At 44.5% G+C, this 26905-nt stretch overlaps 2 protein-coding genes across 5 annotated transcripts in view; one reads left to right on the top strand and one right to left on the bottom strand.

Moving 5' to 3' along the window:
• wasf1 (WASP family member 1) overlaps nt 1–17376 on the top strand; it is a 59422-nt gene extending 42046 nt beyond the window's left edge. For 3 of the 4 annotated variants that reach the window (XM_080860726.1, XM_080860727.1, XM_080860728.1), the window contains exons 4-11: nt 4982–5135; nt 5583–5700; nt 8246–8299; nt 11290–11346; nt 12672–12820; nt 12965–13105; nt 14152–14687; nt 15683–17376. In XM_080860726.1, the coding sequence (XP_080716852.1) occupies nt 4982–5135; nt 5583–5700; nt 8246–8299; nt 11290–11346; nt 12672–12820; nt 12965–13105; nt 14152–14687; nt 15683–15840 (1367 nt within the window). In that variant the 3' untranslated portion in view covers nt 15841–17376. The remainder of the gene's footprint in view (nt 1–4981; nt 5136–5582; nt 5701–8245; nt 8300–11289; nt 11347–12671; nt 12821–12964; nt 13106–14151; nt 14688–15682) is intronic. The other variant, XM_080860729.1, reaches the window with a different exon arrangement.
• Nucleotides 17377–22618: 5242 nt separating this feature from the next.
• gpr6 (G protein-coupled receptor 6) lies at nt 22619–23614 on the bottom strand (the record flags this gene model as incomplete). The annotated part of the gene is made up of 1 exon (XM_080832716.1): nt 22619–23614. The coding sequence occupies one exon, from the start codon at nt 23612–23614 to the stop codon at nt 22619–22621; it is 996 nt and encodes a 331-aa protein (XP_080688842.1).
• Between the last annotated feature and the right edge of the window lie 3291 nt (nt 23615–26905).

The following is a 26905-nucleotide window of genomic DNA, read 5'->3' as shown; positions in this document are numbered from 1 at the left end:
GCTGGACTGGTTAGTCACCCCTGGTCAAGATCAATGACAGGAGTATCTGACACGTATATCCATAGCATTCATGTTGTTTTACAGTAATAGAATATAATAATTATCTTTGTGCTTAAACAATAATCAAATAAAAGTGTTTTTAAGCTCCGGGGGGGGGGGGCATGCCCCCCGGAACCCCCTCGCAGGATCACAGATCCCCCTGGCTTTTTTTTACAACTTGACCACTGCCGATAAGTGGTAGTAAATTGAAGCAGCTGGGGTTAATTTAATGGTTCCATTCACCTCCACCCTTCCCTCAACTCAACCCCCACCCCTCTGCACAGATGCATTCTGGGTAATGAACTGTGTGGTGCTGTGGTTAGGATGGGTGGAGATAGAGGAAGCTATGGAATAAAAGGGGGGTTGTAGCACAGTAAGGGGGGGGAGGGAGAGAGAGAGAGATAGAGACAGAGAGAGAGAGAGAGAGAGAGAGAGAAGGATGAAGCTGGAAAGAGTGTGTGATTATGGTCTTGGCTGGGTCATAAATCTGTAGGTCATGGGGGGGCAATCAAGGGATACGCCCTTGAAAACCAAACCCTCCGCAGCAAGACACCCAGAGAAGCAGCACAATGCCCTATCTTACACATCTCTCTTTTCCCCCAAGCCTGCACGCTCACACACACTTATAAACACACACACATATACACAGACAAGTACACACACACACACACACACACACACACACACACATACACACACACACACACACAGACACACACACTTTACACACATACACACACAGACACACACACTTTACATTAGCATTCTAACAGAGTGAAGAACCATTTTGTGACCAGAGCATTCCTTTTTTTTTAAAGTATCTTCTGCGCCCGTTACGGCTTCTTAAAGGCTAACTGGTATTGACGTTTGCGTGCGGTGGAGCCAGTGTCCCAGACATGACGTCTGATAGAGCAGATCAGAGCAGAGCAGCCATCATCCATCACTCAACACTAATCCGCTTTGGGGAAACCCTATACTCTTTAGCAGGCAGCGCCACGCGCGACTGATCCTGGCACAGCAGATTCACATCAGCGCCATGACATCACAATGCCCATGGTCTCTGGGCAACCCATGTATTCCTTTCTGATGTTGTTATAATCTCCTCTTTTTTTCCCTTCAGTGTCTTTTCTTTCCCTGGTGATTAACCTCAGCGCATTTCACCTTTGCTCTGTCCCTTCTATCATCCTTCTTCTCTTCCTTTTTGATGTTGTTCTCTCTCTCTCTCTCCCTCTCCCTCCCTCTCTCTCTGTCTCTTGCTCTCCCTCACTCTCTTGCTTGCTCTCCCTTTCTCTCTCTCTCTGCAGTCTGTCTGCACGGACATACGTATATTTCTCTTTCCTCTGATTAAATCCCTCTCCACTTCTCCCCATCTCTCTGTCCATCTCTCTTTATTTCTCTGTTTCCCTCTATCCTCCTCCTCTCCTTACCCACCTCTCTCTCCCCTCTTGTCGTCTAATGGTCCATGTCCTCCATTTTATCTCCTTATACCACTGAAGTGCCCTTCTATTAATAGAGCCTGACATTGCCGCCTAATTCCCCAAAGACTTCGCCCTCTCCCCGAACTCCATCTTTTTTCTTTTCTTTCTCATCATTTTATCCACTCCCTCATTATCTCTCTTTTTTTCTCTCTGGACTGTTTGATGGGACAGGTAGGTAGTGTACTGATGCCCACTGTTGAACAGTCAACACAGTTTGTGTGTGAGACAAAGAGATGGAGATTATTGTTATTATTTTATTGTAGCTGTCACTGTTCTTTTTTGCCCATTAATACTACTTCTTACAAAATGTAAATTAAGAATCAATAATATGCACACTCTACACAGTGTCTACACACACTCTACACAATGTCCACACACTCTACACAGTGTCTACACACACTCTACACAGTGTCTACACACACTCTACATAGTGTCTACACACTCTACACAGTGTCTATACACACTACACAGTGTCTACACACACTCTACACAATGTCCACACACTCTACACAGTGTCTACACACTCTACATAGTGTCTACACACACTCTACACAGTGTCTACACACACTCTACATAGTGTCTACACACTCTACACAGTGTCTACACACACTCTACACAATGTCTACACACACTCTACATAGTGTCTACATGTTTCATTCATTCATGCCACTAAAGCATCATTAGATCAGATCAGATTAGATAAGATTAGAGAAAGAAAGATTGTGGAATTTGTTTATCGGTTGGCTGTTCCACAATATTGCCAGTGATGACGATTAATAACTGCCATAATTATTCAAGACTTGACAAATAAACAGACTCTCTGTCTCTCTCTCTCTCTCTCTATCCCTCCTTTTCTCTCTCACTCCCTTTCTCTCTCCCTCTCTCTTTTGTTGTGTGTAGTTGGAGATGATGGGCAAAGGATTTTGAAAGTGTGAGGGGGGAGGGCTTTTACCTCTCTGTTTAGATTGAATGGAATATTTAATGTAGGCGGGGGGATTTTAATGAATTCACCATACCAGTAAGCATGAAGCTTAAGAAGAATGTTGCACATGGAGATTATAATTATTATTATGGCTGTGAATCCAGGAACAGCAGCCATATGAAAGCTGATGGCTAAAGCAAATTCAGACGCACGCATGCACCAGACACACAAACACACACACACACACACACACACACACACACACACACACAAACAAGTTTCTTCAAAGAACTCACCCACCTGACTTTCAGAACAGCCTTTCTCTCTGCCTCTTAGACTCTCTATCTTTCCTCTCTCTCTCTTCCCTCCCTCTCTCTCTCTCTCTCTCTTCCCTCCCTCTCTCTCTCTCTCTCTCTCTCTCTCTCTCTCTTCCCTCCCTCTCTCTCTGCCTCTTACACTCCCTCTCGCTCTCTCTTTCCTCCCTCTCTCCCCTTAGAGTTTGGATAGTTGCAACTGGCAGCACTTTCACGCTCCATGGGTTTAAACTATTTGTATGTGTTCTTGTGCGTGTATGTCTCTCTCTCTCTTCGCGTGTGTGTGTGTGTGTGTGTGTGTGTGTGTGTGTGGTAGCTCTCTGTGCAGTTCACCTTCAAACCTCTTTTTTCCCTCTTTCCTCTTCTCTTAACATCTCTCTAACTTCCTTTCGTCCTTGCATCTCCCTCTATCTCCAGTGTAACAGAAAAGGCCAGGGTGGTTGTCATGGTTACCCAAGGAATGGCCACGGGCAGAGAGAGAGAGAGAGAGAGAGAGAGAGAGAGACTCTCTCTGTATGTCAACTGTCACACTTCTTTTAGAAGTAGAAATGAATTCAATTGAACTAAGAAAGGAGAGGGAACAAGAAAGACAAGACCTTAAAGACATGAGACGAGAGCGTGTTTTCCTTCCCTTCGACTTTCCTGACTGTTAACCTTAGAATGGAGGAATGATCTTTCTCTCATCCACCCACCCATCACCTTATGTGTTTCTCCTCTCGCATCCCATCAGGTACCTAGGGCTGTTTGCACCTCCTCCTCCTCCTCCTCCCTCTCTTCTTCACCGTGACTCCTCTCCTGTCTCTTGTCCATTTGGCAGCTGCAATGGCTCTTAATGTCAGCGGCTGATGGCTAACGCGTGGACACGAGGAGAACAGATCTCTGAGAGATAAACCTCATTAATACTTGACTCAGAGACGAAGCGAGGGCAAGGGCGAAGAGGTAGAGAAAGAGAGAGAGGGAGGAGCGAGAGAAGGAGAAAGACGGAAAGATATGAATGCTAAAAGCAGTCAGTGTCTTGTAAGCTGGATTAGAGTGACTGTAAGGAAGAAACATTGAGCCATGGTGATTATTATGGACACTACTGAGATAAGGGGGCTTACTGTGGTGATCTGGGGAAGGTTTTTGGTGTAACACCATTTACAGGAAGTTGAGAGGGATGGGCAGAGGAGGAAAAGAGTGGAGGATAGAAGTGCAGAAGGAAAGTGAGATGCTTAGAGAGAGAGAGCAGGAAAGGGCAAGAAATTGATGTAATGTAATTGCTGCAAATTGACAATTCTTTGAGGAAACCAAAATTTCGAGCACAAAATGTTCTAGTTCTTTAATAATTTGTATTACTATTTGATGGAACACTTGTCATTTCCTGGGTTATTCCAATATTTTAAACAGTAGTGTACACACACACTCTCTCTCTTTCGGACACACACAAACACTCTCTCTCTCTCATGCACGCGCACACACACACACACACACACACACACACACACACACACACACACACACACACACACACACACTCTTTTCCGCCTTCCTCCTTTGAATAATTGGAACTCTAATTAAAACAAGCTTTATAGGTTGGCTGTTCCACAATATTGCCAGTGATGACGATTAATAACTGCCATAATTATTCAAGACTTGACAAATAAACAGACTCTCTCTCTCTCTCTATCTATCCCTCCCTTTCGCTCTCACTCCCTTTCTCTCTCCCTCTCTCTCCCTCTCTTGTTGTGTGTAGTTGGAGATGATGGGCAAAGGATTTTGAAAGTGTGAGGGGGGAGGGCTTTTACCTCTCTGTTTAGATTGAATGGAAGTGGGGATTTAAACAAATGTATTTGGTGTCATCATGTCAGAAAGTAAGACCGTGATTTAATAAAGAAGCTTTTGATAACCCCCCTCCCCCCATCTCTTTCTTTTTCTTTTCTTCCCCTTCCCTTCCCTTCCCTTTCCTCGCTCTCTCTCTCTCTCTCTCTCTCTCTTTCTCTTTCTCTCTCAAAGTTTAAACATGTACATCTGTTTAAATAAATCAAAAGAAAATGAAACAATCAATAATAATATTCTCTCTCTCTCTCTCCCTATCGTTCTCTCTCTCTTTCTTTCTCTCAAATTCAAACAAGTTTAGACATGTTCAATATCTGTTTAAGTTAATCAAAACAAAATGAAACAATCAATAATAATATAACCTCTCTCTCCCTCTCCTTCTCTGGCTCTTGCTCTCCCTCTCTCTCTCTCAGTATCCTTGCAGGACATCACCATGAGAAAGGCCTTCCGAAGCTCCACCATTCAGGACCAGCAGCTCTTTGACAGACAGTCGCTGCCCCTCCCCCTAAAGGAGACTTTCGAAATCTGCGAGCAGCCGCCACCCCTCAACATCCTCACACCCTATAGGTCCGTGTCTCAGCATCACTGCCTCTCTTTGGCCGCTACATAAATGTCCCATATGTTCCTCACACCGTAGATGAGAAAGACAGCGCACAAAAAAAAACAATAGGTAGAATCTATGGAGACTTGTTTCTCCTGAACTTAGTGCCCTTTTTACGCATTAAACTGTTGTAGTAGGTTGTCTCATGCAATGTTTAGATCATATGACAAATGAACATAAACAACTATGGAGAATACTTTCAGATTATAAACAAACTATATGTTAAAACGTTGTTAACTTAAATGTATGGTTCAGATTAGGGTTAGGGGTTAGGGTTGGTAAAGCTGATGTTCAGGGAACAAATAGAAAGACTGAACTTGTAAAGTGGGTCTGCTCCTTCTGTACATGTTGGAATCAAAGGTCAGAGGTCATGATGTGGTGACATGGCATGACATGTTGTTGTGTGCCCCTAGGGATGATGGGAAGGAGGGTCTGAAGTTCTACACTAACCCCTCCTACTTCTTCGACCTGTGGAGAGAGAAGATGCTGCAGGACACGGATAACAAGAGAAAAGAGAGAAGAAAGCAGAAGGTACACACACACACACACAATCAAACACAAATACACACCAAAGACACACACTCCCGAAGACAAACATACACACACACAAAAGCTCTCTTAGGTACTTAGAGTACTTAGGACTGTACATCTGCAAATACAGATCTCATTACATATAGGGAAACTATAAGAGGGGCTGCCATCTTTTTTCGCAAGCTGTCTGTGTGAGATGGATTTCCATGAACAGAACCAAAGACACTGGAGGCCTGACCATGAAATTGGTGGCAAATGCGCGTGCCTGTCACAGAAAGTGTGACAATTGGCTACCATGTCACTCAAAGAAAACCACAAACACACACGCTCTCAGATACACGCTCAGATAAACTCACACACACACACATTCACCCATACTTAGGGAGGACGGTAAGCACAGTACTTACTGACATCTCAAAATAGGTGAAATAGGAATCTGAAATCATGCAGACACTGAAAGACTGTTAGTGTGTGTGTGGATGGATGTGACTGTGATGGTGTGAATACGGTGTGAGTGAGGTTTGTGTGTGTCTGTGTATGTGTGTGTGTGTGTGTGTGTGCTTGTGGTAATTAACGGCTCTGGTCCACCCTGTCTCATCAGGGACGCCCTCTCCCGCCTCCTCCTAAATGAGCAGCAGCCGCTCACACGTGCAGGGTTTCCCTCCCCTCACTCCAGGGGCTAATCAAACACAGATTGCCTCTCCACACATGGGAGAATCCTCTTTCCCTCCCCCCTCTCTCTTTATCTCTTTCCCCTTCTTTCTCTATCTCTCTCTCTCTTTTTTTTCTATTTCTATTCTTTGTAAGTAATTGCAGCTTGAATCTGATGGTTTAATTTGGAAGAAGTCCTCTGAGAGAGAGAGAGAGAGAGAGAGAGAGCGAGAGAGAGAGTGTGCTGAGCTGAGCTGATGAGGGGAAGAGACATCTGATGTGAGCCTTTAGACATCTCAACAGTCCCACACACACTTGCAGCTTGCTTGGAGTCTCAAGATGGTTGTCTTTATTAGATTACCCCAGATGACAGTCTGTTGGCACAAGCTGACACACTCACATACACACACACACACACACACACTCACAGATACAGACACACAAATACAGACATAGACACAATCACATACATACACATACACGGACCAGACCCTTTATATTACAATAACCAAGCTGACATTAGATTATATGTAAAAAGATTAGGCAGAGGGGTGCTGGTTGCAGGCAGCTGGATTATGGAAGAACCCAAAGGGTCTGCAGCTGCAGCTGTCGGCCAACACATACTAGATTCTCTCTGACACACACACACACACACACTATCACACACACACAAGACTTTGGTGTTCTGGAGTCATACAGTATGTCTCTTTTCTGACTTCCTCATCTATTGTCTCTGCACTGTGACTGTTTTGGTTAATTTAGTTGGGTTGTTTTGTTTGTTTGTTTTTTTTCATTAAGTTTGGTTGTGTTGTGTTGTTTTGATCCGTTTCACTTTGTTGGTGCTTTATCTTCACTGAGGCAGAGTATTTTTACACTTTGTGTGTGTGTGAGTGTGAGTGTGAGTGTGTGTGTGTGTGTGTGTGTGTGTGTGTGTGTGTGTACCCTCAAATGCCCTGTCTTTCTGACCCTTTAATCGCAAGAAGAGGGGATTACAGGTAGACAGTGTACAGACTCCTCTCTCTGTCCCCTCTATCGGTTTTCTCCCTCTTTTCTGTCATCCCTCTCTGTTCTGCCATCCCTCTTTCTCCTGTCATCCCTCTCTCTATTCCTCCATCCCTCTCTTTTCTGACATTCTCTCTTCTGCCATTCTCTCTTTTCTGCCATCCCTCTCTTTTCTGTCATCCCTCTCTCTCTTCTGTCACTCCTCTCTTTCATGTCATCCCGGTGTCCCTAGTGTAGCTCTGGTTCTCATCTGCGGCGGGAGAGAGCCGTTATCTTTCCTCTCCTCTCCTCACCCCACTTCTCTCTCATCTCGTCTCGTCTCATCTTGTCAAGTCATCCCGCTTCTCCTCACGTCCGCGACTGTGTCAAACACAGCGAAGATGAGACTCCGGAGACACACACACACACACACACTTTCAGTAGGAGTGGAACACGTCCTGAGTATGGAGGGTGTGATGGTGTAAAGGTCTGTGGCCCAGTATGGAGGTTAAGCTGAGTGGTCTTGCCTGACCGTTATAATCAATAAAAGGCTCAGCCAATGTAGATTAGCGCTGCTGTAGAATGGAGATCAAAGACACAGAGGACATCATCTCTTTCAACCGGCAGAGATTACTCATCTGTAATTAATTTACACACACACACACACACACACACACACACACACACATATATACATATACATAAACACACACTCTCATCTCTGTCTTTGTATATCTCATTCTCATTGATTTATTGCTTTTTCCTACACACACACACACACACACACACAGACAAACTACACAAGCACAGCCACACAAAGTGAGGTCTGTACCTTTCCTCTCCACTGTGCATTCTCTCCCTCTCTCTCCATGTTGGTGTTTCTATCCTTCACCCTGTGTCTGTCTGTGTGCAGCTGGAGTGGCCGCAAGGGTATGCCCACAACCCTTCCTTGCCCCCTGCCCCGGAGGTAAGACAACCCTCCCAACCCCCCAACCCTGAAGCATCCCCCAGGGGTGTGTCATCTTTTGACCTTTGGACCCACCAGCCCTCCTTACCAACCTTGCCCCATGAGCCTGCCCATCCACCACCCCACCCCCTCTCCTTGCTAACTGCCTACCCTTTAAGTCCCTCACTAATCAATCACTAACCCCACTGGACGTGTAGGGATAACCCTTAGACTAGAGACTCACAATGTGTGTGTGTGTGTTTGTGTGTGTGTTCTTCCCTTATTCCACTGGAGGTTGCTACTGAAGCTGCTAGTTTACCAAGTCTAAATATTAGCTTGTCTTTGTTCCTCCGTCTCACTTACTTTCCTTCTTCATCAAACCAAAAACACACTTCCAGCCAGCTGCAAAAGAGGGCCAACGGTGCTCACGGAGTCATGTTTATTATGAGCGATTATCTGACCTTTATTATCACCCAAACTCCAGATGTCAGGGAAATAAGAACAGATGCTGCTAGGATGAAGTCTCTCAGGAGATACACTCACACTCTTGGCCATTGTTCTGCCTCTGCATAGGCCGCAGTATTGGGATGCACCACATTGGAAATATGAATAGAGGAGAAAAGAAATATGTATTTAGGGGGACACACTGCTTTATTCCTAAACATTGTTAAACCCATGGTTTATGGTGGGTGAGTGCTCTTCTTGCTCCAAAGTGCCCTCCAGCATCCAAGTAAGTGTCCTGAATCTGAAAAAGTTAAATGTATTTAGTCTCACTTAAAGCTAAACACCCATAACCATGTAAATTAAGGGTACTTCACTGGAAAAGGGGACACTTTGATCGGACCGAAACACAGAGGAAGTTACGTACCCATGGTAAGGGTGGTCGTTGCTTTTAGTGAGGGTCTTGGGTCTCAGTATGAATAGCACTAAATGGTGGTCTTGGTCCCTGGCTTTCCGGAAACAGGTGTCATGGAGATACAACAGAGCCTGCATACAGGTACACTCAGTGAGGACAAATGGAAAGCTCATGTTAACAGCCTGCATACTTCAAACTAAACAAGTACACTGAGTCAGGACCAATGGAAAGCTAATGTTAATAGCCTGCATACTTTAAACTGAACGAGAACACTGAGTCAGGACCAGTGGGAAGCTAATGTTAACAGCCTGCATACTTTAAACTGAATGAACACACCCAGTGAGGACCAGTGGAAAACTCATTTAAGAGTGAAGTGCTCTCTTTGCTCCAAAGTGCCCTTATTTTCCAGCATCCCATTAAGTGGCCTTGTTCCGAATTCAAATGTATTTAATCTCATTTAAAGTCAAACACCCATAACCAAGGAAATTAAGTGTACTCCACTGAAAAGCCTTTAAGCCTGCTAAGTGTAGTAGTAGTAGTAGTGTTCTTAGTCTTGTTAAACCCAAGAACAGTGAATGTGAGTTAGTGCTGACCTTTCTTCCTCAGCCTGTGCTGTGTGTGTGTGTGTGTGTGTGTATGTATTTTAGTGGATGTTTGTTTGCGTATTTAAGTGGATGTGCGCACACATCTGTGTGTGTCTGTGTGTGTACATGCATGTATTTGAGTGTGTGTGTGTATGTAAATATGTGTGTGTTCAGCTGCTGATATCAGCAGATTTTACCCTCTGCAGACCTCAGGTCAGGAAAAGACAAGGCAGGAAAATGAACAGTGACGGGAAGGGGGAGAGATAAAGCAGGGGATAGAGAGGAGAGAGATAAAGCAGGGGATAGAGAGGAGAGAGATAAAGCAGGGGATAGAGAGGAGAGAGGAAGAGATAAAAGGAGCAATCCTGTGAATACTGTCCTGCATGGAGGGGTTTGAAATCTCCCATTTTTAACACAAGTTAGACGCTGCCTTGTTGCCTTACACACAGCATTGGACAGCACCATTTTCACACATCAGTGTGTGTGCATGTGTGTGCGTGTGCGCTTGCGTGCATGTGTGCGTGTGTGAATGCGTTAGTGACTTTGGTGCCTATTCACAGTAATAGGAACCACTTGATAATTTTAATCATGCAATCAATGCATTCTGGTGGGAATTTCTGACACGTGTGTGTGTGTGTGTGTGTGTGTCTGTGTGTGCCTCGTAGTTTCATGAGTTACAAGGGGTTCACACTTCCCTGAATTGCTGCCTCCCCAAATCTCACTCTAACACACTCTCACACACACACACAAGCACATGCTCATGCAACACTCACAAACAAAGCAAACCCATCATTGCACGCATCCATGTTCACAATCCTCAATAACTAATGATGCGACACCTCGCAGGTCTGTGTATGTTGTCAGATTCTCTGTGTGTGAGTGTGTGTGTCAGAATGTGGTTAGATGGCACTGCAGCCGTGTGGACTAAATCAACACTAACTCTCCTTCCAAGCACATGAAATGTTTTTAGGTTTCGCTGCCGTGTTTCCTGCATGTCCTCTTCATGCGCACATGTCATAACCTGGAAGCTCTTCTCTCCTCTTTGGATCGTCCATTTTAATTGCATGCATCTGCTTTTGGTTCTTTTTCATGTATTGTACTGCATCTGCATTGTCTGGCATTGAACTGCATTGAGAAGGCTCTCCGAAATGGTTTGTATGGTTCCAAATATGATAATCTGTGCCGTTTAAGGGTCTTTGGCTCGGCCCATGACGTGTATTGCTCTACTGTGTCTTGCCATGCAACATCCACAGTGCTCTGTCTTATTGCATTAAGCTGTAGCGGGCTTGGCTCTTGTATTGCTAAGCTATACGCTAGTTATATTTGTTTTAATTGCACTGATCTCTGTTGACGTGTGTTTCTCCACGCTTGCTACATACGTTTGATTTGCCACATTTGTTTGCTAGTTCGCATATAATGAACTGGACTTGGTGTCGTGCCATATTGTGTTCTGCTCATTTGTTATTGTTGTTGTTGTTGCGGAGCCCTGTTGAAAGGTGCTGTGCCTGTTTCTCCTCTGTGCCGTGTTTAAACTGTGGCCCTTCCCGGCGCTTCTCTGTTTTGTTTTATAGTTGCAAGATCCCCACTCGTATGAGCAGGTCTATAAGTACTTAGACCTCCCCACACAGGTATGTCACGGCCGACCAGCCTCTGCCTCAGCCCCCTCTGCAAGATCCACCCACTGCAGTGTCCCTACCCCCTCTCTTCTCCTTCTCCTCTTTCTTTCTTTTTTTTCTCTCTCTCTCTCTTTTTCTCTCTTTCTCCTTCTACTCCTATATAGTAGAATATAATATAATAACAGTGTGAAATTACCATAGCTTGTTATTGCCTTAACACTATCACACCAAATACACATTCATACTACCATAAGTGTCATGTGACCATAATTATTATTATTACGTTAAGTTGAGTTAAGTTAAATTAGTTAAGTTAAGTTAAGTTAAGTTAAGTTAAATTATTATTATTATACTTAACAAAAGTAAGATTGTAAGCACTGCACACTCACACTGCACACTCACACAAGGCCAGATAGGCTCAGGAGAAGGGCAGAAAGCCTGTGAAATCTGACAGCTGTCACTCAAACTGACAACCTGTGTCAGCTGGTGACACAATGTCACGACACACACATCCCAGATTACTCTTTTTTTTTAACTCTTTCACACACAAACACACATAAACACATGCACTGTAGTTGGAATCCTTAGTAAAGTCCTCTGAATCTCCTCAATGCTCTCTCTCTCACTGCAGGCTCCTAGGAAATGAGGGTGTCATGAGTTTCAGTGACACAAACACCGCCCTTGTGAGAACGCATAGAATCTGACACACACACACACACACACACACACACACACACACACACACACACACACTCACACACACACATAAAAACGCACCCTAATAGCCAAAGTAGCATAGTGCTGTGTGTGCCCAAATTGCTGATGACTACGTCTCATTTCCTTTGTGAAGTTGTGTGTGTACATACATGAGTGTGTGTATGTATGTGTGTGTATGTGTGTGTGTGTGTGTGTGTGTGTGTGTTGACGTGTACGTGCTGACAAGGCTTTTAAGTAAAATTGTCTTGAAGTGGGCCTGTGAGTGTAATGTAGTTGACTTTGCTTTCAAGTCTGAGTGCTAGAGGCAGAGCTAACCTCTTACCCTGTGTGTGTGTGTGTGTGTGTGTGTGTGTCTGTGTGTATGTGTCTGTGTATGTGTGTGTGTGTGTGTGTGTGTGTGTCTGTGTGTTTGTGTTTGTGTGTGTGTGTGTGTGTGTGTGTGTGTGTCTGTGTGTGTGTGTGTGTGTGTCTGTGTGTGACTGTGTGTGACTTAAGAGCATTGCAAGTTATGTTACTCTGTGTATCTCCCCTACCCTGTCCTCTCCCTCTCACCTCCTCAGATCAAATAAAATGCCTTTCCTTTCTTTTCTCTCTATCTCTCCATCTCTCTCTCTCCCCAGATTAAGAACATAGATCGTCCAGCGGAAGCTGAGAAGATTCCGCGAGCGCCTCATGACCGTAAGAAGGAGTGGCAGAAACTCGCTCTGGGAGCGGAACTCGCAGAGGACGAGGACGAAAACCAACAGAGGGACCCGGCCAATGACGGACAGTACGTGTGTGTGTGTTTATGTGTGTGTGTGTGTGTGTGTGTACGTGTGTGTGTGTGTGTGTGTGTGTGTGTGTGTGTGAGATTCTGTGTGTTTATTGCTACTGGTTGTTTATTTCTTGGTATGTTTGTTTCTTTCTTTCCCAGGCAAATGATGTACATGGAGCACGAAGGTGCATTCTCATTGGCTGCCCTGCCGTACTGTCAGATGAATGAGCTCCTGAACAGACAAGACAGGACCGGGTACGGCAGACCCCACGAGCCCCCACCCCCTCCACCCCCGATCAGGTACAATCTCTCACACATACACACACACACTTCGATACAAGTCTTGCTATAAAATGAGACTTAAGGTCGTTTTATACCTGTTTTTTTACGCAGAACCGTAAGCACGTAAGATACACAAGGGACTCGTTTTGGTTTATTGTTCCTTAAGGTTCCCTAAGGATTGTGCGTGTTGCAAAGCAATTCAACGGCAGAACTGTAGGTTTTATTTTGAGTGAAGTAAGCATATTTATTGCAGCAGGACAAAGGACAAAAAACCATAGCATGAAAGTGTAGTGGGCATGTATGTTGTCAGTGCTTGTTTTACAATGGTGTTGGCCGCAAGTTAACTCCACTTCACGTTAATGTTAGCTTTTGTATATGAGCAGACTGGACTCCATTCTATCCATTCTACCAAACTCGCGCTTGCCTCACGGGCAAGATCGATTGATTCACGTCAATATGAATGGATGACATGACTTACAAGTGGTGGAAAATTTATATGAAAGTATTTGTTCGGTAAATTAGCGCATTCTCTCCAAACAATCGCAGGTGATGTCTCCTGTGAGAATGGGATATTCTCTCCATAAATTTGCGGTCATTTTAGCGTCCTTGTAAGTGTTTAAAGAGGGTTTGTAAAGGAGTTCATGTCTTCAGACCTCTACTGTTATGTTTGTTCATAATCCACAAGAAGAGGCTTGTGAGATGGTCTGCAGGCTATTCATGATTAAAAAAGAATTCTGGGTCTTGCCTTGGCTTTTAAACCGGAAACGTGAGACTCATGAATGGCTGTGGTGAGCAGACCAATTACAGTCTTGCGGGGTGCGTGAGCCCTGCGTGGGTTTGTTGGACAGTGACACATTTTGGGGGACACGCTTTAGCACCTTGGTAACCTAGTAAGGGGCTCTTATGTATCTTACGTGACCACGTTTCTGCGTAAAACCCGAGTATAAAGACCACTTAATGCAATAAACTCGTTATACTTGTATAGCTTGTATAATATACTATGCTTGTATAAACTGTTTTACCATCTCTCTCTCTCTCTCTCTCTCTCTCTCTGTCTCTGGCAGTTCCAGTTCTGGCTTGTCCGACAGCCTCTCTCAGTCTCCAGCTCGCAACCCCGGCTTATTCAACTCCAGCACCCCACCTCCTCCCCCTCCCCCCTTACCACCTCCACCGCCCCCTCTCCCCTCCACCATCCAATCAGGCGCAGGCATGCGTGGCACGCCGCCACCTCCCATTCCGCCCCTCCCCTTCCAGCAGCCCCTGGCCATCCCACCCGCTCCCGCCCCTCTCCAAATCTCCGCAGGGGTGCTGCACCCCGCCCCACCGCCCATTGCCCCTCCCCTGCACATGGGCTCCCCAGCCCGCCACCAGCAGGACAAGGCCCCGCCCCAAGGGATGACAGACGTCTCAGTCCTGCCCCCTCCTCCACCACCCCCTCCCCTGCCCCTCTCCGGCGCCAGAAGCTCCTCCCCCTCTCTGGCAGCCCTGCCCTCTGTCTCGTCCCCGCCCACTCACTCAGCCCACGAGCCCAAGCGTCACCCCGCCAACCTGCCGCCCATCAGCGACGCCCGCAGCGTCCTATTGGAGGCCATACGTCAAGGTAGGTGGAGCCTTAGGCATACATTCAATATCTTCAGTGTCACAAGGACAACCATTATGGTCATGTATAAGTGATATACACATTTACAGACATTCATTTAACAATTATTTGGAAAGATTTTAAGACACGAAATACAAGATTTTAACATTTTTGAACATTGAACTTTAATGTAACATTAGCTCCGTTAGCTACACAACATGAACAAGAAAGACAAATGAAAGCTAAATTTGTATAATATTTTGTATTTCATTTGTGTTTCATGTTATTTTTCATGTTCATTGAGCAGTATTAGTAGCTAGAGGCACAGTCAGTGTGTGTGTATGTAAGTGTGTGCATGTGCTTGTGCTCTTGTTGGCGTACGTGATAGCAGGCATGTGCTTGTGAATGAACAAATGTGTTCACGTGTTGATATCTGCAGGCAGTGTGTGTGAGTGTGTGTGTGTGTGCTCTGATGCCCTTGTTAGGGACATCCAGATGAAGAAGATGAAATGAGTCACTGAGTCATACACACTGTGCCAGTCCTGATATCTCTCTCTCTCTATCTCTCTCTCTCTCTCTCTCTCTCTCTCTCTCTCTCTCTCATCCCTGCTCTTTGTTTTTCTCCCCACCACTCTTTCCCTCTCCAACCTCCATCTTTCTCTCACTCTGTCCCTTCACTCTCTTTTGCTTCTGCCTCAACCCCTTTCTCTCTTCTCTGACTTGAAACGTTCACTGAAACACTCTCCTTCCTCTTTCATCTCCCCATCTCCCTCTTTTTCTTTCTATCATCTCTTTATCTCTCTCTCTCTCCTTGTTCTACTTAATCCTTTTCCTTTCTTCCCACTCTTTTCTCTGCCCGTTCTCCCTCCCTCTTTCCCTCTCTCAATCTCTCTTGTTCTCACACTTCTATTTTCCCCTTCTTGCTTGCTGTTCATCCTTCCATCTCCATTCCTCTCTTTTTCTCTCTACTTGCCTATATTCACCCCTCCTCCCCCTCTCTCTCCCTGCTCTCTCAGGTATCCAGCTGCGGAAGGTGGAGGAGCAGCGAGCCCAGGAGGAGAAGCACGAGCGCGTGGGCAACGACGTGGCCACCATCCTCTCCCGCCGCATAGCCGTGGAGTACAGCGACTCCGAGGACGAATCAGAGTTCGACGAGGTCGACTGGATGGAGTGAACGAGAGACAGAGCAAAAGAAAGAGAGAGAGAGAGACACACCACTGTCCCACTCTCTTCTTTTTCCGTTCCTCTTCTACTCTCTCTTTTTCATTACGCCATCAGCAAGTCCTCTCATCACCATGACCTGTTGATCCGTCTCCATGGCTACTGTTATGTCCAAATCCCTTCCTTCCTTCCTTCCTTCCTTCCTTTCATTCTGTCTTTATCTCTCTCTCTCTCTTCTTTCCACCATTCCTATGGTATGCCCTTCATGGGGATTCCAAACATGTTGTTCATTTCTTTTCCTCCGGTTTTCAGTTCAGTTATGTTCCAGGCCAAGAAAAAGAAACTGTTTTGTATTCATTTTTACTACACATCTTTGACAGTATAGATAATAATGTTTTTGTTTCAATTGTGTGAACTCTTTCATCTTGTACAGTGTAAAAGAAAAAAAAAACACGGAAATAACTCAGTGTCTTGTTTTCGCACAATGACATTTGGAAGAGCATTGGAGAAACCTACCAACCTGTCTGTCCGTTTATTGAGTATTACGTAAAAGCACTACGAAGGTCAGGATTTCAGTTCCGGCGCTCTGCTGCCACCCTCTAGATGATGAAGGAATTGCAGACTTGTTGTTGTACTGCAGAGATTTTAAGTTTGAAGAAAAAAAAAAGTCCTAAAAGCCACTCATTTAAAAAGCCTTGGAATGCCATTGTGAGCGTTTGAAGAGTAGGTCTGTTTTAGGTTTGCAGTATGAAGGTCTGGTTGTATTTGTGCGTTTGTGGAAGTGTTATTTTTACTTTCAGAATGGTGTCGTTGTTGTGATTGGAAAAACGTGTGGTGTCCCGTTGTTGTATGTTTGTGAACGAAAAGAAAGTAGAAGAAAATGCAGTGAAGCAGTCACCAAACGACCCTGGTCAAACTGAGGATTTTTTGCACCCTTGTTAACTGTGTGCGAGCGCATGTGTCTGTGTCTGTGTGTGCGTGTGCGTGTGCGTGTGTGTGTGTGTGTGAGAGAGAGAGAAAGATAGAGAGAGCATGTGTGAGTGTGAGTGTTAGTGTGAGAGAGTTATTTGAGTTTATTTGGGTAAATCCACTACGAAGAGCCAACGAGATTTTGACAGCGAGCAGCTAGCACACACATGGGCAAGTCTTTAGTTCACGTAAAGAAAAGACAAATAAAAAACATCACACAGTTAATGGCAGCTTGTCGCCTCGACAAATTTTAGAGCGATGCAACACACAAAGCCATATCTGGGTGTTTCTAAACATCAATAAAGGAAGTTGCCAAGATGGATTACCATGGAGTTGAGACGCCATGCGAGTCGTAAAACAACCCCTCGCCGTTCATTTGTTTCTGTATTTCTCTCTTCTATGCCTTATGGTTTGTCTAAACGTATTCGTTGAGTTGATGAATGTAGCGTGCTGTCACTACTTCTTGCTTGCGTTGGTAAAGGATTTAGCTGTTTCTATGTTCCTGTGGGGAAGGTAAAAAAGACTTTGATTTTTTTGTTCCATAAAATGTAATAGAGCCTTCCGTGTAACTTATGTAACTGTTTACCGTCACATTTTGCTTGAATTAATAAAAATCTAATGCTATGTTATAATATTTGTTGGTCGTCAGTTTATTCATAACGAAATGCACCTAGTCGCGGGATTATAGCAGTAGTCGTATAAGAACATGCAGTACGGGAGAACGGGGTTAGTTGACACACTTTTTACTCTAGTGTGAATTGCTCATCATCAAAACATATTTCAATAGTCATTCCAACGTTAAATTGAAGATTAAGGTGTTGGTTTGAAATGTATATCCCTCTCATTTTCCAACTTATTGTAACAAAGAAGTTATTAACTAACAGACACTCTGACACATTGTGACAACCAACCCCATTACGGGGATAGTTGTCACAATGTTATTTCAATGGGAAACATCTTTAAAAGAACGCAAAATGGCAGGACTAAATTTGAAAGTTTTATTGCACTGACAAGTTAAACAAATACATAACTTTACTAAACTTAACTTAATTTAACACAAAATGTGCAAGGAACATAAAAAGGAAACATATCTTTAGGCCAACCTATATAACAACATGAAGAACAAAAACGCCAAACAATAATAGCCTACTCAACTGGGCTACACGTATTCACCATCTGAGTCACAGTGATGGCAAATGTAGGGTTTGCACACTCCAACTAGGCAGAGCTTGTGTGCCCACTGGTTGCACATGCAACATTTCTCCCATACCTCCCCCGAACGGCTGTAGGAGAATGTTTTTGTTTAGTTTGCATGGAAACTATCATCTTCATCCGACGAAGACTTGGCAGCTGGCCTAGGCTGGGATGAACTAGGCTTGGCAGCTGGTCCATCATGGTCTTTTGATGTTTTCTTCCGCATGCTGGCTGCCTTTTCCTGCGCTATTCTGTCCTTCTCTGGGGTGTCAGTTAGGATACAGCTTGACATTATTTTCCGTTTTTGAACTCCTTCCCTGGCTGCAGCCTTTGGAGGAGGCCTCAGCTCCTCTGGAGTCACTGGTCTCTGTCCATATCTAGGGAATGGCTCTTGGGCAGGAGTGCTGGCTGGGGTGCATTGGGCACTTCTCGGTTTGTCGTTAAAGCAGGCGTAAGTCTATTTCCGAGACTATACCTCTCGGTTGAAGGGAGAAATTCCGCTAGCCAGCGACGTTAACGCTGACTAGACGGGCCCGAGTGCACACGTCACCATCGGGCCACTGTTACCGTCTTATCGTCAGGTGAAACTAGAGTTAGTGAAATTAAGCGAGCACAGGCAAATGTATTTATGATGTACAATACACACTAAGGGTTGCTACAATATGTTGTCATGAAAACACCAATGAACACAGTATTTCAGAGATCAACCTGATTTTGGAGAAACGGTGTTGAGCAGATAGGACAACACATGGGAAAACATTTATACAACTACTTCAGGGGGTTATCAAACATTTACATGGATTTATGGGAACAGCCGCTCGACAGCGCCTCGTCTGCTGCAATCAATTACAAAACAATCTTCCTCCAACAAAATCACGTAGGCCTATGCGCAAAGTAACTTATTCTTTTAACGACATTGAAGCAAAAAAGACATTTCAAGGACCATTAGGCGTATAAAAAAGGTAACATGCATGACGTTTAGAATGGCATCCTACGAGCCTTGAGTTGAGCAAAATTATCAACAATTTCAGAAATGTTCAACTCCCTGGCCCCGATGCTTTCGTGAACATGAATATAATCACTGGTGTCACGGTTGAGGGCAATATTACATCTTTTTTAATGCGTCTTTGAGAGGAGAAGATTTTAAGTACGCTACTTGGAGTCAGTGATCATGTCTTTATTTAATAATCCATGTGTTTTCATCTGATGTTGTGTAGATATGTGATAGAAACGTATGATGATGATGATATGAGTTGAGTAAGCAGGTATGGGATGGAAGGGACACAGCAATGTCATCATTTCACCAGTAGGTGTCACTACTTCCACTGTGCATATCACTTGGATGTTGTATCTCACACGCAACTGAGGTTTTCCATCCATATCCTTTGAAAAAAGGAATTTCTTAGGTTTGGGCTCTAGTGAGGTCACCGGCTTATCAATTACAGATCCCCGGTACAACGGCGCAAGTTGCGGCTGTCGCCAGCCAGTTGTGCACTGCTATTGTATCCTCCCACCCTTATTATACCTGTATATGAATACAAATCTCCATGCACCAATCCAGTAAACATAACTAAACATAAGTCATCACAACTAAACAAATATAAAATTCCCATCATCAGAATGCAAAGCAGGTTGTGGCTGTCACCATCCAGTTGGGCACTGTTGTGTATCCTGCCACTCTTGCTATGCTAAAAAATATCCACATGCACCATGTCAGCTCACCATAATAAAACATAAGTCATCAAGACTAAACATAAACAAAATTCCCATACACCTTGCCGGGCAGCCTCTCCCTCTCCTTCCATATCATATTAATACTGAAACTGATCAAGTGGCCATATAACCTACTATCTCTTTATCCGTTTATCAAATTGATGTTTACCAACCAAATAGCGTGACCTTCTCCTGCAAATGCTGATGGCTGTGGAAACATTGTTCCTCATCACCATATCCATTAGGTACATGGCAAGTACATGACGTACTGGCAGCCGAACTCTACCTCCTCACCTTGTTTTTTTTCTTCCCCTCTTAGTCTAGACTATCTTCGCTGTGGGATGCTGCTGTAGTCTCTCCACTTGACCTACTTGTAGAAACCCTCGGCCTGCATGTACCCACCTGCTTTCTGATTAAAGGCGAGTTTTTACCTTGCTCCTGTCACCACTGTGCCTGCTTCAAGGGGAATCAGGCCCTGGGCTCTGTAAGTAACACAATGTGTTACAAATGGGGTGTAATATGTATGAGTTATGGTACCTGCAACTCCATGAAGGGAAGGACTAGGTGGATGATTGACCCCACTCACAGGGCCATCAGGGCTGGGGTCTCTCTCCTACATCCCCTCCCGAAATTCTGATTGGAACTTTACCCAGAACTCAATAAACATACTTCGGGACAGAAATTCCAAACACAGACAGACTGCCTTCTCTTCTGCATTATTTGTCTGTGTTGTTTTGTAAGCTGTGTTATCACACACACACACACACACACACACACATCTTACAGATGAACACTGTCAGTAAGTTTGCTCTTTACAATAGATAAGCTAAATCGACCCCTCAATGACCTTTGAATGAGACTTTGGCCGACCACTTTGTCAGTGACAAATTCTCTTGCAGTGGGCAGGTAAACAGCAATGAGTCTCAATGTCTTAACCAGCTTGATGCAGCTGACTCCTGCACTGAAAGACAGTTACAGGGCAAGTGAGATACACATCCTGTCCTTATGGGAATCAAGACCATGAAGTAGTATGTAAGTCCCACTTGAGACACAGCATGCATTCAGTATAAAGGACCAGACTTTTCTATAAAGACTATTCTATAAAGACCTGGACTGCATGGAACATCGCTAAAATGTTGTCCAAAGTAAATAATGAATGCTAATACAATTGTATATGCGTCACCTCTTTTAGAGATTCTAAGGATTATTTTTCACTATGTAATCTCGAGGCTTCACACACTGAGCCTCCGGCCACTTCAGCACCACGGCTAGCAGAAGCGTTTAAGACAATTTGAGCCTCTTGAAATAACCATTTTGATATCGGCCCTCTGCATTTTTGCTACAGCTACCTTTCCCCCGGATTGCTTGCCGGTTGAGAATTCGACATCTGTCCAGTGGGTCGACAAAGCCACGTCAGAAACTTTAGTTTGGTCGTCACTAACAGCTCCCTACGCGTCGCTAACGCGCGTTGCTGCGCGCGCATCCAACTACCACGAAATTAACGGTTTTCGCCCACTGACGAGCTAAGTTATACACTTAATCACACATACACACGTCAGACGGGGCACGATGTGTCAGTAGATACTAACGAGGAGATGAACGGCGCAACCACACAAATTAAACAAAAAATAAAACAGTAATGTCATGTCCACCCTGCTAGGTCGACGTTCCCCCTTTTTGAGGCTGAATAGCATGGGGACACACGCGCGACTGTGTAAACACTAGATAAGAGAAGTTTTCCCTCCCCGGCTTTGCGACTGCGCTTTGGTATCTAGGGCCTTTGGAAGAGCAAGCCTGTAACGCACGCCCCTCCGATGGGAATGGGGGTGGTTTATTAGTGCACAACACGGGCCAGAAGCGGCCTGTGACGCACAGCGAATGCATCTCTCTCAACAGCAGACTCATGGAAACTGCGATCTGCACTGTGATTGTACACAGTGTCAATGTATTCTTTGTTGAGAGTGTGTTGTGTGTGTGTGTGTGTGTGTGTGTGTGTGTGTGTGCTTGTGTGGGGGGTGAGAGCCATTAAACAAGGGCCATTAAAAAGTCCTTTAATGGAAATACATTTCTTATTATTTCACATCTGTGTATCATAAAAGTTTTTAAAGAAACAAAGTTGTTTAGGTTATAAGGAGGTAGAAGTCGTATATGGTGTTCATACTATATACGAGTATAATATTCAGCCAGAATGCTCTTTGCACATTTAACCATTATTTTTACCAAGTAGGTTGTCCTTAGTGGGTGCTAATGTTGCTGAATATATGCAAATATATCTACTGCATGCAGTGTGAGCCTTAAATTAGCCTGCCACCTCATAGCACCCAGCAGGAAACACCTGTGGCAACTCTCTGGCGGAAGAGTCGGCCGTTCTGTTAGTGGACAAGGACAGACTGTGGGTCTGAAGTAATACACGGGAAGCCATTGCTTTGTTTTGTTTTTCAGTGAGTTTATTCCTTTAGGCTTGTCGATCTGGTAGAAAATATACATTTATAGACAAGTTTTACAAAATATAAAATCATACACACAACGGACAAAGTACAAAGTATTTTCAATCAAACACAAAGGCCTATGCAATACTGCTTTGGCGTTTTTTTTTTTTTACCATCACAGTAAAGTGCAAAATTCTCTTCATTCATTTTGGATATATGTACATTCTTTAGCGCGCACAAAACACACGCAATATCTCTCTCATTGAAACACACATATATGTTTTGTCAGTGAAGTCCTTATGAAACGTTCATTTGTTCGCAGGACTCCTATCTTTTATGAGTCCTGGTAAAGTGCAGATGCGTAACGGACATTTAGCGCTCCAATCCTATGTTTTCATGAAACGGCAACAGTTGGCAGAAAATAGACCGTAGGATAAACCCTTTGGTTTTAAAAGCACGCGGGACAGTGGAACAGACATGGTTAAGTCACACCTCACTGGGAGACCGAGAACGATATGAGACATTAGTTTGGAAACAACCACAGAAAAGTACGGAAAACGCGCGTTGGATGTCTGTGTTCCGGTAGGCATATATGATGGGGTTGATCATAGAGTTGTAGGTTGCGGGAAGAAGGGTGGCGTAGGTGTACACGGGCGGGTACTCCTGTTTCCCTACTAGGCAGTAGATGGCAAAGGGCAGCCAGCTGGCGCCAAACGTGCCCATGATGATGGCCAAGGTGGAGACGCCTTTCTTGGTGGCCACGAGGTGCGAGGTGCTGAAAAAGTGCTGCTGCAGGGCAATCTGGTGCGCGTGGTGGCACACTATCTTGCAGATCTTGAAGTAGAGACTGAGCATGAGCCCGAACACCACGAAGAACGAGGCGGCCAGCAGCGTCACGTGTTTCCGAGTCAGCGGGCGCACGATGCTGCAGGTGCTGGGCTCATCGAGACAGTTCCAGCCGAGCACAGGCAACAGTCCAAGGCACACAGACACGACCCACGTGCCCGCCACCATTAGGTGCACGCAGTGTAAGGTCTTCTCGGAGAAATAAGTTAGCGCGTTGTACAGGGAAAAGTAACGGTCCACTGTGATGGCGAGAAGGCTGCTAACCGAAGCAGTGAATGACGCCACGAGAAAGCCAACGGTGATGAGGTTTACGGTGTCGGATGAGGTAAGGTACTGAAACGCGAAGTTGAGAATTAATCCCATACCGGCCAGCAAGTCGGCAGTCGCAAGGCTGCCGATGAGCACGAACATGGGCGCGCGCAGCGTGGGAGTGTAGACGATGATGGCCACCACGAGTGCGTTCTCACACGCGATCACGGTGCCGGAGAGGCACAGCATGATGTCCCACGGGTTCACAGGAAACTCCAGGTGCGAGACAGAGGCGGAGGAGAACTCGAAAACGGTTCCGTTGCCATCCGCCCAGGGAAGCAGCGGCGAAAGCTCTAAGGTCTCGTTCACCAGCTCACTTCCGTTCATATCTTATCCCCTGAAAAAAGTAAGAAAAAACAAAAGAAGAAAACAAAGAAATTGAGAGAGGAACTACAATAAGCCTACTACAAAATATTACAAGTAAAGAGAATTTAAAAGAGCACAAGCAATTTTGTCACTATTCAATGAGGACATCTACAGAGACTTAAAATTGGCACCTTTCATAAAATGGTCAATATTAAAAAAACATGCTATAATGGTAAAACAAAAAACCCATAGCGAATAGGCTTGTCGCCAGCCGACAACAATAACATTTTGTGATGTAGAACATGAATCCGAGGCAGCAGTAGTGCTAAAATAGCTTGTTGTGGCAAGTTTATCTGGAATGACGCTGGCCATGGTGCTGAAACGTTTCGGCTTTTAGCCGCTCCAGATGTACAGAATAATAAAACCTCTACTATTACAGTTGTTACAGAATTGACAACGAAAAATAGTATTACAAACCGCTGATTGTTGTATCCAATCCTCATTTTGGCTGTGATAAACGCAAACAATCACACTTACCAGTTTTTACATGAGCAGGATATTTCTTGTTGCGGGGGAAACCGTCCTCTTGTTGGTTTTCGTGTTGCCTCAGGTGAAACCTTTCGTCCTGCTCCGGTTCCCGCGCGCGGGAGAGACAGCGCACACCGGGGCAACGGGAAGCATTGACTGGGCAAGAAAACGTGAGCCACGACAAGATGAGGATGACTGATGTATGCAGGGACCGCGAAGACAGCTATTAAACACCACTGACGTCACGAGACCTATCGCTTTCTCTCTCTCTTAGAGAGAGGAGACAGACATACACACAGGGCGGGAGAGAGGGATCACATGTGATCGAAACACATGCGGGAGAATATGTCCAACAGTTTTTTTTTTTTTTTTTTTTTTTACGAGAAATCCAAACAGTTATGAAGCCCACAAGGATTAAGGGAGATAACTGATTCTGTTTCACCACCAAACATACAGAAGTGCAGCACAACAATATGTGCATTTATGCCCAATATATTAATTTACTAAGTGTGCGACAGAAAAGCCACAGCTTGTCAAACACTCATAACTACGACCACGGTCTCCACTGCCGAGATTTAAGCTGGTTAACATGTGTATTAAAACACAGAGAGATAGAGAGAGGGAGAGAAGGGGGGGGGGGGGGGGTAGGGGAGTTGCTCAATAGTGATAGTGAATGCATAAAACACAAATACATTTAAACGCAGAGGTAAAAAAAAAAAACATCATCGACAAACAGATGTAGAATCCGTGAACCAGCACCACCCGATTTCATTTGGCGAAAACGGACACCATGCACCTTTGAATATTCAGCGTGCTACCTCATTTGCTGGGTTGCGCAATCCAACTAAAAAAAAAGTACTGGCTTTAGGTCATTAACCGGCCTTTGGGTCATCCACCGGACGCAACGGCAGGTGCTTAGCAGCGACTGTTCTTGCCCCATGAAGGCGTAATCATTCAGTCGCACGTGTGGACGCGCGCAGTGTGTGAGGATGCTGTAAATAGGCGACAGTTATATGTTTCCATGGTGCATGGCGTACTTTGTATTGTGCTGTCTGTGTGATCCTTCAAAAAGTTACTTTGAAAGGCTATAAAGTGACCGAAATGGAACTGTTAGGCTAATACAGCAACCATCATGTGTGTGTGTGCTTGTGCTTGTGTTACCTGTGTATGAGTTTATAGCACTCCAGATGTCCTTTTCCCAGTACGTACTGTTTCTACCTGGGATCGGTTCAGTCCGGGATTTTCTTCCACTTTCCCCCCCCTCCAAGCACGATAGAGTTCTAGAACCCACGGGTTGTAACCTGAGATAGAAGACAGACAGAAACAAACACACACACACACACACACACACCTAGAGACTTACATTAAAGCCTGTTTACTTGTCTGACAGCTTGTATGCTTTCTTCATCACTCTGTGACTCTGTGTGGTGTTGTATAATATAGTGTGTGTGCGTGTGCCATACTTACCCATATTAGTAATCATAGTAATCCATAATAACAACATGACATTATCAAGTCACTGGACATTAGCGTTCATGATTTACATGACATGCTATAACATGTTTATAACATGGTTCTGTCAGTCCTATGACATAAGAAGAGTGGCTGAAACCAGATCAGACCAAAGGCCTACACAGATAGCAGTGCACTGTAAACCAGATCAGATCAAAAGCCTGCTCAGAGAGCAGTGCACTGTAAACCAGATCAGATCAAAGGCCCAAACAGATAGCAGTGCACTGTAAACCAGATCTGTTTGAGCCAGGCCAAGTCCCCATACACATGGGCCAGGACCTGCTTACAAACACCCTGTTGGTTCATTCTCTGTGTGTGTGTGTGTGTGTGTGTGTGTGTGTGTGTGTTTGTGTTTTGTGTTTCTGTGCGTGTGTGTGCATTTACCTTCAACTGTGTTGTGGCTACATGAGTCTGTATTAATTTGTTTGTGTGAGATTGAGTGTGTGTGTGAAGTGTGTGAGAGAGAGAGATAAAGAGAGCAGTGTGTGTGTGTGTGTGTGTGTGTGTGTGTGTGTGTGTGTGTGTGTGTGTGTGTGTGTGTGTGTGTGAGAGAGAGAGTGAGTGAGTGTGTGTGTTCTCTTTGAGCCATCCACAGCATGAAAGCACCTTCCACCCACTGGTCACTGTTCAACCACTGATATCCTAGCAACCAGGGTCACCTGCACTTAACTGCACTCAGAGGGTGGGGGTGGGGTAGGAGAGAGAGTGGGGGACTGAGGGAGTTTGTGGGAGAGAGAGAGAGAGAGAGAGAGAGAGAGAGAGAGGGAGACATGGAGAGCGCTATCAGGGTGAGGGTTAGATCAGCATTATCTATCAGTACATTACAGCAAATGCATCACAGCACCCCTAATACAGTAGAAGAGCGTAGTTAAAGAGAGACGAGAGAGAGAGAAAGAAAGAAAGAGAGAGCGACAGGGAGAAAGGGAGAGAAATGTGCTACAATGATAAATATATGACACAGAGCAACAGTTGTTTGATCAAAATTAACTTTAATAAATATGGTATTAACATTGAAATAATGACCTTTTGACTATGGAACAAAATAATAGTAACAATTTAAAACAAGGCAAGAGTTTATGTGGAGATGGATTAATAAGCTTCTAGTATGATACACAAAAAAAAAAATCCCCTAACATGATGCACTTGATTTGAATCATAAAAATTTATAAAACTTAAAAAAAACATAATAATACATTTAAATATAGCTTCAATAATTTGTAAACAAGATCTAAACTGAACAGGAAACTAGGCACAAAAAAAATACAAATAAAA

The sequence above is a fragment of the Sprattus sprattus genome (assembly GCF_963457725.1).
Source record: "Sprattus sprattus genome assembly, chromosome: 2".
Taxonomy (NCBI): Eukaryota; Metazoa; Chordata; class Actinopteri; order Clupeiformes; family Clupeidae; genus Sprattus; species Sprattus sprattus.
Note: the sequence above shows the minus strand (reverse complement) of the source record. Positions and strands in the feature narration are given on the sequence as shown.